An 18901-nucleotide genomic window follows, 5' to 3' on the forward strand; every position below is an offset into this window, starting at 1 on the left:
TATGAGGGAGATGGATGGTTGAAAAATGTGGCAAAATAAAGGAATAAAAATACATTTATGTAGCAGACCAGAGTAAGGACTTTGAGATCGGCAGCCATTTAAACTGAAATCATAAATAAATTAATTAATTGGGGGACACGATTCATTTGTATTCTGAGTACTCCCTCTTCCTATCAAATGCTGAAAACCCCATGATAAACTTGTTGGCAACAGAGATTAGGGAAACCTAGTTCTCCCTAAACCATAGATATAAAAAGATTCCCCACTTCTGATCTACCCCATAAGATAGTTGCTGTGACAATAAAAATGAAGCAAGACCATATATACACTGAACTCCTTAGACCAGAGACAGATTAAATGGTAATGAATTAAAATATATACAGTATCAGACTGCATTTTCATATGGAAATTTCTATACAGGTAGTAGATAGCAAGTCTACTAACCTTATACTGGATCTCCAAAACCCAGTCCTCCACCCTAAAATGTTTAATATATTAACTCTATTCTTGGGTCTATGCTCTCTTTTTCCTGATTCTCTGACTTTCTGTCTCTGCAAACTGCAGAATGGGCCATATTTATGGTAGACTCAGCATAAAAATATAATCACTGACTGGATACTCTGACTTCCTTCATATCTGACTATATGGCAGCAGTCTAGCCTCAAATTAACCAAGACGATTACCTCAACAGGCTAAGGAAGAGAGGGAGGGAACAATGTTTCTGGAATTCAGAGAGAGGTGTGGTCATGAATCATGTTTTAAAACATCTTCTTGTCTCCTTCAGTCAGGAGACTGTCAGTTGTGGATTCTATTGCTGTTTCCCATTCTCAGTTCCTGGAGTGAACTATATGCAATTGATACTACCATGGGTGCAAGGACCAGTTCATTTGAGGTAAGACAATCTCTTGTTTTTGTTTCTACTGTTGCTTTTGTCTCTACTGTTTTAGAAATGTCATGTAATATTTATGCTTCTTTTCCATTGAAAAGTTAGACAGAATATAGAAATCCTTACATACAGAATATAGAATAACAAAGTTGGAAGTGACCTTAGAGGCCATCTAGTCCAAACCCCTAATCAAGCAGCACAACCTATTATAGCATTCTGGACAAACGGCTGTCCAATATCTTCTTAAAAACCTTCAGTAATGGAGCCCCCACAAACAATATTAATGGGAAAATTGTGGTACTCATATGCAAGTAAATAATTGAAAAGCATCACATGAGTATTTGAAATTAGTGTTTTAAATATCTGTACTTTGGATTTTCTTTAGGGCATAGCCAACATAGCCAACAATCGAGAAGAGCTGGAAAAGGTATGTACAAAATGGATGATTGCTGAGTTAAAAATGATCACAACTATATTTTGTAGTTGTTCTCATTTAATTTTAGACAAAAATGCTTTGGGAAAAAGTGAATTACTCTGAAAAACGGACCGGCATGGATTGTTGTGTTTATATAGTAGATAATGGGTTCTGTGGATGTAATCTGTCTTTCACTGAACAATTGACATCTTCTTTGCAAGCATCCATTAAAGCTCAAGGCTAGGAATTGTCAGGAAACCCCTCTCTGTGTTCTTCTTCAAATCGGGAAGTATTATACAGATAGGCAGAAAGACCAGAGTGATGCAGAACCATGAAATTCAGGGACAGCAGCAATAACAGCAGCTATAACAAAACTGCAATTGTAAGATTATTTTGAAATTTCTACTAAACTTTTGAAGTCCTCAGATCCTCTAAAGTAAGGTGACCAACTTTTTTACAATGAAAAGGAGGACACAAATAAATTGAAGGAAAAAACCAAAGTCACTTGCGCACGGCACACTTTTGCACATGGTGAACTCTTGTGTGTGGCACACTATCTCAAAACAATTCTCCTGTGTGGAGCGCATGCGTCTCATAATGGCATCTCGCCGCATTGTACCGAGCCTTGATGAATTGTCATGTCAAATACAAATATGTCACATCACACACAATGGATCGGATCGGCATCGATCAAATACGGAGAATTACAGATTAGTCTTCAAATATCAAAAAAGGAGGACATGTAGGAGGACACTTTTTGAGAGAGGACAGAACTTACAAAAGGAGGACTGTTGTCCCTAAAGGAGGATGGTTGGTCACCTTATCTTAAGTAAGCAGAGTTGAAATTTTCAGTCCCATTTTTTGGTTAAGAGTTCAGGACAATACAATAAGTGTGAATAGGTCCCTTAATCCTTTCAGATCATGAGTCACGAGCCATCATGAGCCACGAGCCCAAAGTAGGCTGATTTATAAATTAGTACTGTTTATATCAAGAGCATATAGGGCCCCCTAATCATCAGTCTGCGGCCTGGTGCTGAGCTTCTACCCATTCAAAACTGGGCTATGGACATGGTGGGTGTAAAATCATCCCCTTTCCCCCTGCCACTGCCACTGCCCCCACTTTTCCCAGTCCACTGAACTGGAAAAGTTGGAGACTATTGTCTTATAAGGTCCTTTTTTCTTTTCCTTTCATTTTTCTTTTATTTATAGGTGATTTCCTTCCCCCTCTTTATATACTTTTCTCATTCTCTTATTCTTAGCTTATTTCATGGATGTATGAGAATCTTTTAGGAAGATGTACAATGTACATTTCATTATATTTATGCACATATCCCATCTCTTTGCCTCTCCATTTTCAGGTACTAGTTCTGGTGCACAAGTACAGAATGTGGTATAGAACTGTATGGATGATGCCCAAATTGTTCTTGAATTTTTGAGATCCACCTTGAAAATATATTTGCACTCAAAGTTACCTTTATTATAGGTACAAAAACTTTTGAATTGTTTTATATAAATAGCACATACCGCTGGACCAAAATAGTAATAAAGTAATAAAACCATTAAAGAATAAGTAAAAAATAGGCAAGTTTTGTTAGCACGCTCTGTTGGCCAATTAACATTAAATTAAATTAATTTTTCATCCTCCTTCCACACAGATTTTTAACTCAGTTGATAGTGTCCTTTTGTTTTATGTGAAAAGTAAATATCAGTGTCTGCTATTCATAAGAGTCTGCCATATTTGACATATCTGACATATTGAAATTCACAAATGCCCATACTTCCAAATTCCTATTCGCACTAACTCTGCTCATCTGCAATGTTAAACCACAACAGAGTGATACATTGTGGTCAAATAGTCACCCAGATGGGGTGAAGAGACAACAAGCACATTCAGGTACACTGCGGTATTCTATGTTTCTATTAGAGCCCCAGGTACTTAATTTCTATCTTTTCTGTTTGTTTTCTCTTGAAAGTGAACATTCCATATCCTTGGAATATGCATTGGATCTAATGAGTTATTTTGCTTTGCCCATGATGGAGTTTTTGTAAGTGCCAACTGAAAGCAACTACTACATGATCATGTATTGAATTAAATAACTGTTGTAATAGGTCTATGGAGATTCTCAGTCATCCAAGTCAAGGTAGTTCCAAAGGTGCTATTTCAAGAGGTAACCGGACTTTCTGGTTTTCCTTTGAAGATGTTTATAACATCTTCAAAGAATATATAAACCCTTCCTTCTATTTTCCACCATCCAGCTGAAGAAGCTTCTTTGATGAGAAGCAAAACATCTTCAAAGAACAACCAGAAAATCCAGTTGCCTCTTGAAGAACTTTTTGGGACAACTGTTATAAACAGTTTTCCTATTTACTTTTGCTGAAACCATCATCTCCTTTCCTAGAAGTTTTTGCAAAGCAGCTAAGCTGGAACTTCATAGAGGTTGTGTCTTACAGTCCCAGGCTGTAATTTCTAGGTTTAAAGACCCAAGGTGATATTTGACGACATGATCCTAAACATACCTGACAATGAACGTGTGTCTTTGAATTAAACATTAGATGCACACAGGATTGCATCACAGATTTTTATAGTTGAATATCCATTCCCTGTGGCATGCTAGGAAAAATTATATTTGTTAAATGTTGTTCCGTCACAAAGCTGTTTTAAAAAAAGTCATTTCCACACATATAATTGATAGTGATTTATAGCATTTCCCATCCATCGCTGTTTCCAGACTGTGTATTGTCATCCTTGGTGCTGCTGTAAGACATTATAAATGTTTGGATAAAAATTTATTTTCTACGGAAATCTCATTGGAATAAATAAAGCAATGCCACTTTGTCTCCTGCTTACAGGGAAGTTCGTAAGGGTGGGCACATGTAAAAATGTGCACACAATGTGCACATTGCACACTGATAAATTTATCTTCTTGAGAATATTTACTTTCTTGGCACTGTCCAACAGACAAACCATTTATGTATCTTTCACTTCAGAAGATTATTTTGGGGTAATATTTTTTTTCAGTTTAATGAATCTGGTCATGATTTTCATAAATTTGTAGGCTAATTAGATAATGAAGTTTCCCCTTTAAATCCTTTTCTAGGCTGCCATTCCACATTTGTTTGTTATTTGATGAGTCAAGGCATGATTTGCATTCAGCGAGAGGAGAAAATAGAGGAGTATACAAGGCGTGGTTAAAAAAAAGTCAAGATTAGCACATGTGACACACATAATAACCAGTGGAGCTTCTCTATCTTAATTGTAGCCACCACCTTGACCTTTTTATCACATCCTGTGGCATCCCTGAGAAATGATGTAATGGCATTGATTATGCTCATTTATCTTTCTGTTTATTTGTCATAGCAATTCTTGCTTGATATGATGGCAGCTGCAGACAGAAACATTCAGGAAACACTAGATTAGAAAGACTGTTGAATTTTATAGGTGCTAATTGAGTCTCTTCAATTTGCTTTGTATATAGCTCTTTGATTATATAATTAATTCCATTGAAGTTTCAATCTGTAGTATAAGGCATGCTGTTTTTATACTTTTAATGGTCAGAGTTTAAATCTGAATTAATGCCAGTGTATGCCCCTTTTCTGCTTGTGGTTTTTCCAGAGGATGACGTTAGTTGGCTATAATAATTTGATAATAATTGTTGTAATTTCTACATTTTATAATATGTGTTTTAATTTTCAAGCGGTGGTAATGTTTTTTCTTAAACCAGAAGCGTGATAATCTTCCTCCTTTAGCATTAAGTATTACTGAAGTAAATTAAACAAGTATTTGCATTTCTTAATCTTGGACCTGACTTTGATTACATCATAGCCAGTAACTTGTAGCTGAAATGATTTGTAATAGCCCCAAACCCATCAATCTTATTTTCATTTTAAATCTTCTATTTTTTATTTCTTTGGAATATTATTTACCCCAGTGGAAATATCTAGCATCTTTTAGGGTCATTATTGTGGCAATAGTAAAATAGTGAGGACAGACTTTATATTATTTCAATAAAGGCTGAATGATGCAAATAGTTTTGGTCTTTCAGACTGGATTTTTGATAAATTTTGTACTTGATGTAAAGTAACCATGACAGCAGAATGGACAATGTGCTGTTAAAACACTGGGAGTGGTGTGCTCTAATGTTTTAAACAAAATAATATTTTGAAATATACTTTCTCTGACTGAGTTCACATTAAGTCATAGCATAGTTTATTCAAGTTTGTTTTAGTGTTACCAGTGGTGGGATTCAATTTTTTTTACTACCGGTTCTGTGGGTGTGGCTTGGTGGGCATGGCAGGGGAAGGATACTGTAAAATCCCCATTCCCTCCCCACTTCTGGGGGAAGGATATTGTAAAATCCTCATTCCCTCCCCATCCCACTAACCTGCTTTCCAGCTCCGTTCTCCTTTGCAGGGCAACAAAAGAAGACCCAGCCAATCAGCTAGGACTTGGGAGGCAGAGAATAGATTGGGGTGGGGCCAGTCAGAGGTGGTATTTGCTGGTTCTCTGAACTACTCAAAATTTCCATTACCGGTTCTCCAGAACTGGTCTGAACTTGCTGAATACCACCTCTGGTTATCACCCATTATCACATATTGTATGATTTTAATGTTACCACACATTTTGGCTTATAATCCATGATGGAAGAAGTTATCTACTTGTAGTTTAATCAAAAAAGAACTGTTAAGCAAATCATGGGTTAGAGCAGGGTTGTCAAACTACTGGCCTGTGGGCCAGATGCATCATGCACTGGCCACGCCCATGCCCAGTTTAGCAAAGGGGAAGTCCCAATACATCACATGACACCACCATGATGATGTGAGTTTGATACCCCTGGATTAGAGAAATGTATGTGCCAGGTCATTTTGTGAGTAGTTGGAATGGGAGGGCAGAAATTTTAATTACTCTTTTTTAAAAAAAATGTAATATTTGAATAATGAAAATACATTGAGATAGTGACCACTGAATTACTGATTAATGGTTTACTTACTTCCAGATTCAGTGGCAATGAGCATGTCCAAAAACCATTTTATTGTGTTGGATCTTTACTCTTGTCTCCATATTTTGTTTCCCTCCATCTCTTTGTGGGAGGAATATACTCGACTACGATTGTTGAAACAGTCACCAAGAGTGTCTCTTCCTCCATTTCATACTATTGGTATCCATACATAAGCAATGTGATATAACTTGACATGGAAGCTGATTCACACAGTAATTTTCATATAGTTGGCTTTCCCCACGAGTTGGTTGGGGAGTGCTAATTTCACCTTGTGAGGTCAGAATGGAATAATTTGATGTGATGTCTCATCATATCCTGGTCCAGCCCCAGCTTCCTACTATTCAGGATGTGTTTTGCTGTAATCACTACCACGTTGATTTCACAAGACCAGGGCACTTGGCCAGAATTCTTACTGCATAGCAAGTTCATCAAATTAACTTCTAGCCCACAAGAAGGCAACCACAGCTAGAGTACTGCATCCATTTTTGGTCACCACACTATAAAAAAGATGTTGAGACTCTAGAAAAAGTACAGAGAAGAGCAACCAGAATGATTAGGGGCCTGGAGACTAAAAACATATGGAGAACGGTTACAGGAACTGGGCATAACTAGTCTAGTGAAGAGAAGGACCAGAGAAGACATGATAGCAGTCTTTCAATATTTGAGGGACTGCCACAGAGAGGAAGGGGTCAAGCTTTTTTCTAAAGTGCTGTAGGCCAGACAAGGAATAATGGACAGAAACTGAACAAGGAGAGATTTAACCTGGAAATAAGGAGAAACTTTCTGACAGTGAGAACAATCAACCAATGGAACAGCTTGCTATCAGAAGTTGTGGGAGCGCTATCACTTGAAACTTTCAAGAAGAGATTGGACTCCCATCTGTCAGAAATGGTGTAGGGTCTCCTGCTTGGGTAGGAGGTTGGACTAGATGACCTACAAGGTACCTTCCAACTCTAATTATCTGTTATCTGTTATGTGAAGCAATTTATTCTGTACAAATTGCTTTGCATATTTCAATCCCAGGGAAGTCAGAATAGAACTGTGGCTATTTTGCATTTGTAGGGATTAGCATTTGTCATGGGAATATTGCCATTTTTGTCCTAATAGTTGCTGCTATTGGTTTGCTGCTGGCTGAGTTATTTTTTGGCTTGTAGATCAATAATATTCAAGAATGAGCAATTAATGATTTTTGGAGGATGGGGGATACATGTTTATTCTGAACAGACCACTAGAGAAGCAGGAGAAATGATATTCCTTTTTATACAGTGTTCACAGCTGATGAAGCTGTTTGTTTATCATTACTGCAATTTGAATGTTCAGCCAAAGGACCCAGACATGGAATTGGACTGGCACTCCGATGTGAATACTACATGAATTTGATAAGTCTATGTGTGGTTGCATGCACACTTTTTTTTGCATTTGAGGACTATACTCTGATGGTTTCTGTTATGCAACACTACCAAGATTATCTAATAATATTCATATTTATATGTCTCCCTCCAGTAAATCTCCATGGCTGGGTCTTTGGGCTGAACATTCAAATTGCAATTTTGCTAGTGGTTTTCTCTGGGTTTTTTTTTTTGCAGGGGTGTGTGTTGTTATCATATCTTCATAGAGGCTGTGGGACATACGTTACAAAATATGTTTTATGCTATCATAAGGCAAACATTGCCCCTCAAATGTTTGTGTGCACCCATAAAAAAAAATTAAGGAGAGACAAAGCTAACATCATGAAATCACACTAACTCTGCTCACTTTTAGGAAAATTGTTAAGATCTGGCTCTTCCTCTAGGCATTAGGGACCAATTGAGACTGAGAGCCCCTTCGGTTATTTTGTTACTTTACTTGGTCACCATTATGAATTTTACATTTAGATATTATATATAGTTTGTGTTATATAGTGTGTGTATGTGTGTATGTGGGGGAGGAAGGGAGTTGACTATTTGTTTAATGTTCTATGCCAGGCCAATCAGAGACACACTGTTTGAACTGGAAAGCCTTATAAACCTTGTTAATAACGAAATATAAATATGTCATCTTGCTGTTATTGTGTTTAGAAGCATATGCCAATGTTACTAATAGAAAAACTAATATATAACAGCAATAGCTCATTAGGAGATTTTCCAGACATAAATAATAAACCCAGCAAGATGAGCCCCCTTATTAAACAATACACTGTTTTAGTCAGGGACTGTCATGCCCTTGTTAGAGTCGGACTGTGAGGGAGAGGAGGAACAGCCAATAGGGAGTGAAGGTATGACTCCGGAGGTTGTGGAGGAAGCTGGGGAAGGACAGAGGCCAGCTGGGAAGTCAGAGGAAGAACCAGGCCCATCCCCTCTTCATCCTAGGACACGCAGGGAGAAATGGAGAAGGAAACAACTTGGCTTACGAGAGAGGAAGCAGCCATGATCCCCCTCATTGGTTGCAGCTGGGGAGAATAGTATATAAAAGAGATGGTTAAAACACAGTGTTGCCAGAAGCAAAGCATGTTTTATTTTGGGCTGAAGTTATCTTGGTTGGAGTCCTTCCAACAGAAAGTGCATTGTTATCTCCTTGAAGTTGGTAATTACTTATCCCGGTCTGTTGTGGAATTTCTTTCACTGTAGTTTGTTTGGGGTTTTTTATTTCACCTCTACCTGCTCATTAAGTTCGGACTGTACTGCTTTCTTTTAAAGACTATTTTTGAATAAGTTTTATCTCCAACTGAGAATTATTGAATAGTGGGACCAAGTTGGAGGCATTAAAGGACATTTATTTACGTTTTGGATTTGTGTTACACTCCAGGTCATCACAGGGACATTCAGCTGCAAGCAACTTTGAAACATAATTCTGTTGGTCTGTTGTGTTCATGGACAGGAAAGTGCACCTTCAAGGCAGTGAACACTTAAGAGGTGGTCCCTGTGCTTATTGGAGGGTTTTGGGGGTTCATCCCATTCTTGCTTAGAAGGGTGCTGGTATATACTGAAGAGTTTCCAGCACAAGCCATACTAGGAACCTGAGAGGCAGCACATAGAACATAGGGAAAGGCTAGCAATTGAGTCTCTTTTATTTTAGTGAAGGGATAACAATTTAGACTTGCTGGGGGCAGCAAAACCAGTCACTCTGCTACTGATGTGCTTGAGGAATTCTTGGCCAGAAAGGCTGAGTGCTGGTTGTCTAGTGCAGTGGTAGCTAACCTTTTTGGGCTCCTGTGCCAAAAATTGTGCATGCACCAGTGCACATATTCACGTGCCAGCACCCAGAATGCAATATGTGCCCACTCTGCCACACCCCCTGCGCATGCGGGTGCAATCCCCCATGCCATCCCCTGACCTGCACTGCTACTCACAGCTGATTTTTTGGCTGGTTTGAGGCCTTTTTCAGCCTCCCAGAAGCTTGGAAAAAGCCTCTGCAAGGCTTTTCGGGCCAAATTATAGGTCCATTTTGTCACTTCCCGTATTACAGGAACTGATGAAACAGGCCAATAATTCATCCTGAAAAGCCTTGCTGAGCCTTTTTCTAAGCCTCTACAAGGCCGAAAAAGGCCTCAAACCAACCAAAAAAAATTTAGCTGTGAGGAGCGTGCATGCACAGTGAGGTAAGTTTGCCTGCGGCTGGCGTGCCAGTACAAATGGCTCTGTGTGCCACTTGTAGCACGCATGCCATAGGTTCGCCATTATGGGTCTAGTGCTTCTCTGTGAACTGTTGTCCAACAAATAAAAAGTGCCTGTGCTCATGCCATCTACACACCCAAATAAATATTAAAACAGTCCAAGCAGCCTGGGTCAATTCCAGGTAGGTTTTCAACATTTGCTCTGATACAAATTTTATAGGGTCTTACCTTATCTGGAGAGGGCACTCTGTAAACCAACTCTGGTTGCTATTAACTTTTATCCCGTTCTGACCGACCATTTGGATTGTGCCGAGCTTTAGAATTGAAGGAAAAAGGCTTTTTTGATGCAGCAACTCCTTAAAGTAGCTGTATCGGAAACTCCTCCGCATATTGCAGTGTGATCATTGGAAAGGATGCCTTTGAGCTTAAGACATTATTGGGACTTGTTGGGTGCTATGTACGGTGCTCAGGAGGGCCTTTACTCCTCTAACTCTGAAGCTTACATACAGTTTCTTCTCCATCCCATTCGTAGTTCTCCATATCTCCAAATCTAATCACACAAATACTGACGTTTATATGTTGCTGTTGTTTTATTAACAGAGGGAAGAAACTCCATTCAGACTCCTCACAGTTAGAATAATGAGAGCCAGAAATATAAAGAAGGCAGACATACGTAAGTATCTCTGTTGTTGATGGAACCCCTTATAACACTATCTGGATCATTCTTTGTACACATAAATTACATTGACAAAGATTTCTAAAACTTATGGAAGAAAGCAGAAGATACAATTCATAGTATAATTTCTTTATAACTGCCACTATAATGTTCAACAATATCGATTGAGATTCTCAGTCATCCAAGTCGTGGTTGTCTCAAAGATGCTTTTTCAAGAGGCAACTAGACTTTTTGGCTTTTCTTTGAAGACATTTCGCTTCTCATCCAAGAAGCTTCTCCAGCTCTGACTGGATGGTGCGGAATGAAAAGATTTATATTGGACAGGTCATTTGGGTTGGAAATTCTGTAGACAAGATGGAAAGGCATTTCTTGGACAGTCAATCATTACTCATATCTAGTTGTCTTGTACTGAATTGTTTATTTTGAATTTTGGGGCTTTATGGTATATTAATGAAAAGGGAAAACTTTTACCTATACTTACCTGCTCAGAAGTCACTGTTGCAAAATGGATGGCCATATGGATGGGCATATAAATAAATGAAATAACTTGGGTGCCCGACCTATAACAATCCCATTTTAAAATGAAATATAATGCCAAATAAAATAATGGTATAATAATCACAGAATTAGTTATTTGGCATAAGCTAAAATAATCAGCTACTTATTTTAAATAAACTGAAAATGGAAGCTGAATGAAAGTAGTATTTTCTCTTCCAATGTTTGGTTACTGTTCTGGATTTGAAGAAACTGAACTGACAGAAGAGTCAGCAGAATACAGAATAACAGAGTTGGAAGGGACCTTGGAGGCCATCTAGTCCAACCTCCTGCCCAAGCAAAAGAGCCTATACTATTCTGGACAAATGGCTGTCCAACCTCTTCTTAAAAACTTCCAGTGTTGCAGCACCCACAACTTCTGAAGGCAAGTCATTCCACTGATTAATTGTTCTAACTGTCAGGAAATTCTCCTTAGTTATATCTCTTTTCACCTGCTACTTCTTGTTGTCATGCCTCTGTTGGAGTGTGAATATGAGGAAGAAGCCTGAACAGCTGACAGGGAATAGGAGTGTGGCTCTGTTTGGCTGTGGAGAAAACTGGGGAAGGGCAAAGTCTGGCTTGGCAGAGCAGGGGAGAGATAGAACAAGGGAGAAGGAGTTCAAAGGAAGACCCAGACCCACCCCCTTTTCATCCTAGGGCATGTAGGGTGGAATGGAGAAGAGAGCAATATGGATTGCGTGGCTTATGGAGGAGGAAAGGGACCTGATTCCCTTCATTAGCAGCAGCTGGGAACACAGTTTATAAAAAAGGCAAGCTGTGTGCGGTAGGCTGTTGGGAGCAAATGTGACTTTATCTTGTATTGTTGTAGCTTATCTGTGTTCCTGGCATCTTCCCAACTGTGTGAGTTTTGCCGTGCTTTCAAGTCTGAAATTCTTGCTCCTAATTAACTTCAATTTGGCTTGTTTGGACTTTCAGTTACAGATTGGGTTTATCTTGTTTTGGACTGAATTTTCTGCAGTCAAAGGCTGTTCCTGGGAGAATTTTTCTCCAGCCAGAAGGTAACCTGGACACTGGGGGCAAAGTTGGAGATAATGAAGGGACTCTTATTGCTTATCTGACGGTGTTGCCTTTGTGCCATGCCCTAAGTCATCACACTTGTCCCTGCCCTTAGCTGCTTTGGAGAATAGGTTCCCCCCGCCTTTGTGACAGCCTCTCAAATATTGCAAGGCTGCTATCATATCACCAGTAGTCATGTCAGACTCTTAAGAGGCTTAAGACAATACATTTATGAGGAAATCCATGGTCCTGTTTATATTACATGTTTCAAGAAGATAGGCCTGTGTGTTATGCAGATATGAGGGTCTCTCTAGAAATGCTCTATTTGTGGCCATTTTATTTTCATTCTCCTATATGTCCACTGGAAGGTGAAAAGGGAGAAGAATGCATGATAACTCACCAGACCCTGTCCAGTATGATGCTGGTTCCAGCTATACTAATATGCTGAGGTTCCTTCCCCAAGGGAGAAAAATTCAAAAACAAAAGTGTGTGTGTTGGGGTGGGGTGGGAGTAAAGGCTAGAGAACTAAAATATAGCCAGCCAAATCAAAAATCCCTCAATTTGTGATGAACACAGGTGAAAGTGAATGAATTGACTGAAGAAAAGATCATTATGTTAATAGTTTCATGAGAAAAGGCTACTGATGTATTGGGAAAAGAAGAAGAATAAATAAGGAACAAAAACCATGGCACATACTGTATGTATTGACTTTTTTAAAGAGAAAAGAGATCAATTCACAAAATCAAAATTCTAGGAGGACAAATTTCTCTCACATCATGGCTTCCCTTAAAATGGACCCTCTGGAAGATCCCAAATAGTAAGAAGAAATATTCTGAAATCCACTGCTTTCCTCAAATATTGCAAACGGTTATATTGAACAATTATATAATTTAATCCATTGCTGGACACTGAGAAATTAATCATGATTTATTATAGCCATTATGGAATTATTGTAATAATGTCTATACAGTCCTTCAAGAACAAGATTCAAGAACAACACAAGAGCAAACAATAGATACAAACTCACGGTTAATCACGCCAAACTTGATTGCAGGAAATACGACTTCAGCAACAGAGTGGTCAATGTCTGGCATACTCTACCTGACTCTGTGGTTTCTTCACCAAATCCCGAAAACTTTAACCTTAGACTGCCTCCTATTGACCTCACCCCTTTCCTAAGAGGTCTGTAGGGGGCATGCATAAGTGCCCCAACGTGCCTACCGTCCCTGACCTATTGATTCTTTTTATTTTTCTTATATATATCCATTCCATGTATTCATAACTATGTTTATACTTATACCTGTTATCTTATAATTGCTTGACTAAATAAATAAATAAATATGATCTTAAGATGAAGGGAACCACACAATCAAAAAGGAAGTGAAGCAAATCAAACAATAGGAATGAGGTTGTATATTTTGTTCCAGAGAACTAGATTATTTGGTGTTTGAGCTGTCATTATTGATTTGTCTATGTCAAGGGTCTTCAAACTTGGCAAGTTTAAGACTCGTGGACTTCAACTCCCAGAATTCCTGAGCTAACATGACTGGAGGAGGAATTCTGGGAGTTGAAATCCATAAGTCTTAAAGCTGCCAAGTTTGAAGACCCCTGGTCTATGCAATGATGCTTTGAACTAGGATTTTATCTTTTCCTTTCAAAGGCCCTTCTTTTCCAAGTGAAGGAATGCTTTTCTATGTTATACATCAGCATAACAGCTCTTGGCAGAAGGAGAAAGCTATCTAACTATCTCAAGTGGCAGCTATTAGAAGACAGAGGAATTGGAAGGAAGAAGTTTGGATGCCATCTATGCTGCTATGAATCATCCTAAAGAGTGTGTAAAATTTTTGTTTTGAAGCTCAAAATTTTGCAAAATGTCATATTTTGAGCTCAAAACAGTGCTTTGAAATGGGAAATCAGATCTGGAATCATGGTCTCTCTCAAGCTTGAGACACTTTAATGTGCTTGAAACCACCCCTTTTCACATGCAGGATTGCAATTTGTTACTCATGCAGGACACTGCAAAAGTTTAGCTTCAAATAGTTTGGAAACATGTACCGCACATCCTCAGTTATCCCACTTTTCTCAAATATGACAAATGATGCTGAAATAAAATTTAATTGTCACCCTGGCTTCATTGTTAGAAGTGTTGGTTGGGCTTTGACTATTGTATTTGCTCAGATTAACTGTGAGGTGGGTGGTGGAGAGAAGAAAACACTTTACGGAGTAAAAAGGCTGGTTTGCAGCTTGCAAAGGGATATTTTGCAAAGAGAGGCTTGACTATTTTGAACTACTTCTTCTTGACTTAATTCATTTGAAAAGCATACCATTCCTTTGTTTTAACTTAGCTGCTGATGCAAGCAAGAAGATTGCAATTTGCTGAGCCAGAGTAATTACCCTTCCAGGTGTGGTATTACAGACCACTTGAGACTTTCAAGAAGAGATTGGATTGCCATTTGTCAGGAATGGTGTAGGGTCTCCTGCTTGGGCGGGAGGTTGGACTAAGATGACCTACAAGGTTCCTTCCAACTCTGATTATCTGTTATCTGTTATCTGACTAAGTTAGTACAGAGGCTGCACTATAGTGGTCATGCCTGATGACCTTGATCTTGCATTTGAAGAAACCAGAACTTAGTCTTATTGTTGTCTTCTGTTGCAATGACTGTGATATGGAAACTAAAACTAGGGCAATCGGATCAATAAACATTTAATGAGTCTTTTGCCACCCTACAAACTTTCTGTTCTCAATTTATCTAAATTTGTGGAAAACATTTGTTTTCTTCCACTCATGCCTTTTGCAGTTTATGACTGATTCTTATATACACAATACAATTCATGTTCTAATTGTTTTGGTGTTAAAAGAACACCGGTCACAATTTTCCCTTCTTATTCTATAGTTACAGAATCTGATTGCTATGTATCTCTTACACTACCAACTTCTTCAAGTGAGGTAGTTAAGACAGAAACTGTTCCCAATTCAAAAAATCCTGAGTGGAATCAAGCTTTCACCTATAGGATCGACAGCCGTATAAAGGTAAGATTATGTATTTTTCTTTTTGCCATAAATATGAACATTCAGACAGATTTCACTCTCTCTCAGACCAATTGTTCTAGTGTGAAAACTTACCTAATGATTATGGAAGCATTCATTTTTTTTGTATACATTTGTTATTTTCTTATTTACAAACGTATCATTGTGTGGACAGTGAGGTACATTTTAAAATAAATATGACAATATTGTTCATATTCAATACAGTTGACAATCTTATAAATTTTCATATTAATACATATATATTCTTTGATTATTCACCATTTCAGTATCTTATTTTTATGTCAATCTCCATATTCTAAATATCCCTCTTTTGCTACAGATAGCATATTATTAATCATATTTGTAGTATTTAACAGGTTTATATGATTCAATAACAATTCACCAATTTATATTGAGTTGATTATGGAAGTAATCATGAACAGTGGTAAAATGTCATTAGGTTTGAGGAGGCTCTCTAAGATTTGCAAAAGTACAAAACTCTTTAGGAATAAAAAATCCTTATTGAAGTCTCTTTCCCAAATCCTACCATGAATTATATAATGGATGAACATGAGATGCTTACCAATTATTGTAATGGAACAGTGGGTGAGGTATGTTTGTAGGGGGGTGGGGGGAAACCCATGTAAATCTGTGGTGACAACAAAACTAAATCTAATAGCACTTTTTCTGATTAACAAAGTTTATTAAAAGGCTTAAGCTTTTGTGAGCTTCTGATATGTAGCATATTTGAGGATCTATGCATAAACACAGCTAGTAATACATAATTACTATTTGCTTATAGTTTTAATTGCTACAATTATTTAACAAATGATATTTTTAGTCAAAACTAACAAATATCAGACTCCTTCTGATTTTTAATATCTTTGGGGATCTTTTGGAATACACTCAATTAATATGACATAATACCAAATTTGGTAATATTTACAAGAGAGGAATGGATAGTGAAGATTATGGAACTTACTGAGATTGCCAAATTGACTTCTTTTATTAGACAAAAAACAATATCTATGTAAATTTTGACTATTGGAAAGGGACTTAGAGACTTTTTGTGTAAAAAAAAAGAAACATGATTTCTTATTTTGATAATTAGGATAGATTAGAGAAAAAGAGAGTTATGATGTAACTTTAGAGAGTGATACATTTATAATTGTACTTACAACTAGTATAAAGAAAATCAGAAGCAACTTCTTGGTATCTTTTTCTTTTTCTCTTGCAGTTTTAGCTTTCTTTTTTTATTTTTACTTTTCTTTTTTCTTCCCTACACTGTTTCAGTTTGTATTAATTTGTATCTTTGTTTTAAAATCTTTTAATAAAATCATTTACAAAAGGAATGAACACAAGGCTATGAGTTCTACTCCTACTTTAGGCATGAAAGCCAGCTGGGTAACTTTGGGCTAGTCGCTCTCTCTCAGCTCAACGCACCGATTATTATTGTGAGGAAGCAATATTACGTATATTTGCTGCCTTGAGTTATTTATAAAATATAATACAGCTGAGATAAAAATAAACAAATTAAATTAATAATTGGTTCAGGCATGAGACATCCAACAGAGAGACACTAGTACGGAGTACGGAGATTTATTTGCATGCAGTTAACCTAGATGACTGATCACTAACACACAGAGGGAAACATTTTTGCAATGCTCAACTAAATAATTGAAATTCTTATTTGCTCATTATTATAATTTCTAGATCTCCACAGTAATTTTACCTGGAATGATAGGGCAAGCCCTGGTTAGCATTTGAATAGGAGGCCTTCAGGGAACGTTAGGGTTGGATGTTGGAATGGGAAGTCAAACAATCATGAAGGCAGAGGAGAATCAGTCCCACATTATTCATAAAATCCCTTGAGTTAAGCTTGACTTAAAGGAGATCTTCTCCTTCCGATTTCTAGCTCCATCTCAGTTACACTATTAATAAGATGATTTATAAAATTAAATCCAGATAATACAACTGGATAAATGCACCATTCCAAATGTCTGGCAAATAATAATAAACCCATCACCATCCTCATCACTGCCTTGAGTTACTTGGCAGCCATAGAAATTAAATTAATAAATAAATAAATCTTTGTCATCATCCCTTCCAAGAAGCTAGCAAAGATTACAAGTGAATATTCTTAGAGCAATGTATTCATAGCTGGTGTAGATTAAGGGTTACACTGTATAGACCACCGAGTAGACTCATTTTAATTTTTATATATATCAAATTTAGAAACCACATACTTCCCTCACAGAGTGGCTCCTTATGATGTACTGATTTTTAAGGCAGACAAATGAATCAACAAAATTAATTTTGAGGGGGGAAAAAACCTGTATGGGCAACATGATGATATACACGTCAAAGAATATATATTGCTTGCTAATATGTGCTGGTACTTAGCATGTCTAATTCTTGTAATGTCAGATGAGTGAACTGAAACAATATCTTATGACTGCGGAGAATCAGTATTTGTTTTCTGTCCAGGACCTGGTCAAAAATTTCAGTAAATAATAGACGTTATTAACAGCTGGTTTCATATTTAGGCTGATTGTAATGCTCTTTTTTCCCCAATTTTTTTTATTTCAATCTACATATAACAACAATACATTAACAGTGTGGCATCAGTATATCATACACCTCTCACGGCATTATATTCATATTAATTCATACTTCTTCAATATTTATTTTCAACCTTATTCTCTCCAAATGCCTACCACCTTATCAATTAAACATACCTAATAATTCCATTATTCAATTTTCTCCCTGTTTTCATTTTATTTTTTTTAAATGAAAAATTCTCATTTGGCAAGCAGTGTGGCTCCAGGTTTTACTTCTCAATACAAACATGACCATAGTTACCTATTCATTTTATTTGTTTAAGTTCATATTGCACCATTCTTGTCATTATTAAATATTAAGCTTATCTTATCCAATCCCAATTCATGTTCTTATATCTTATTTTTTGATATTATCTAAAATTCTTATCTCAATTCTATATTCATTTATTCAATTCCAAATCTAATATATCTCCTTTCATTTTTCTTAGTATATTCTCATATCTTATTTTACAATATTATCTAATATTGTAATGCTCTTGTTTTGTACATTAAACACATTTAATGCTTTTGATATATAAGACAAGAAATTGATGATGAGGATGTAATGCCATTGCTTGTTTTTTAACCTTAGTTATTAATAGATATAAAAGAAATTCTTGCAAGTAGCAGGTTTGAGGACTATTTGGTCGTTGAATTAGAAAAAACATTTTAGGCTGAATTAGGAAAAAAAACATGTAATACCTTTGACTTTAAAATTATGTTTAATCAAATTCTAGTATCATTGCCTTTGGTTTTTTTTTTTATCATTGAACTGTGATTGCTTTAGTATTTATATTTATGTAATTTAGTATCAAGGTTTCAGAACAAAGGATTTTGCCATGCAAGGCTTAGAAAATGTATCAGAAATCTAGACAAATTTTAACTGATTCTCACTAGGACCAGAGCTACTTAGGGATAAGATGCCACTTGTTAAGCTCCAATTCTCATCAACTCTGCACAGTATTGATAATAGTAAAAGGAAGATGGAAGTTGCAACTGAACATCTGGATAGACACATGTTGTCTATCTACAGATTTATTTTAAGGATGAGTAATACAGTATATTTTCTTCATTTTATATATTTTATTTGTGCACCTTAATCAGGCGTATAATTTAGATTTTAATCTATATCTCTCTTTTCGGGGTGTTTAAGAAC

The 18901-nt window shown here is 36.9% G+C and overlaps 1 protein-coding gene across 1 annotated transcript in view; it reads left to right on the forward strand.

Annotated features, from left to right (window-relative positions):
* The first annotated feature begins 800 nt into the window (after window positions 1-800).
* Window positions 801-18901, forward strand: part of LOC113438543 (cytosolic phospholipase A2 epsilon-like) — a 63107-nt gene continuing 45006 nt past the window's right edge. Inside the window, exons 1-4 of the mRNA XM_087921778.1 lie at window positions 801-892; window positions 1272-1313; window positions 10491-10563; window positions 15012-15148. Coding sequence (XP_087777904.1) covers window positions 866-892; window positions 1272-1313; window positions 10491-10563; window positions 15012-15148 — 279 coding nt within the window. The 5' untranslated portion in view covers window positions 801-865. The remainder of the gene's footprint in view (window positions 893-1271; window positions 1314-10490; window positions 10564-15011; window positions 15149-18901) is intronic.

This window comes from Pseudonaja textilis, chromosome 1 (assembly GCF_049901715.1).
Source record: "Pseudonaja textilis isolate UNSWEBS1 chromosome 1, rPseTex1.2, whole genome shotgun sequence".
Lineage (NCBI taxonomy): Eukaryota > Metazoa > Chordata > Lepidosauria > Squamata > Elapidae > Pseudonaja > Pseudonaja textilis.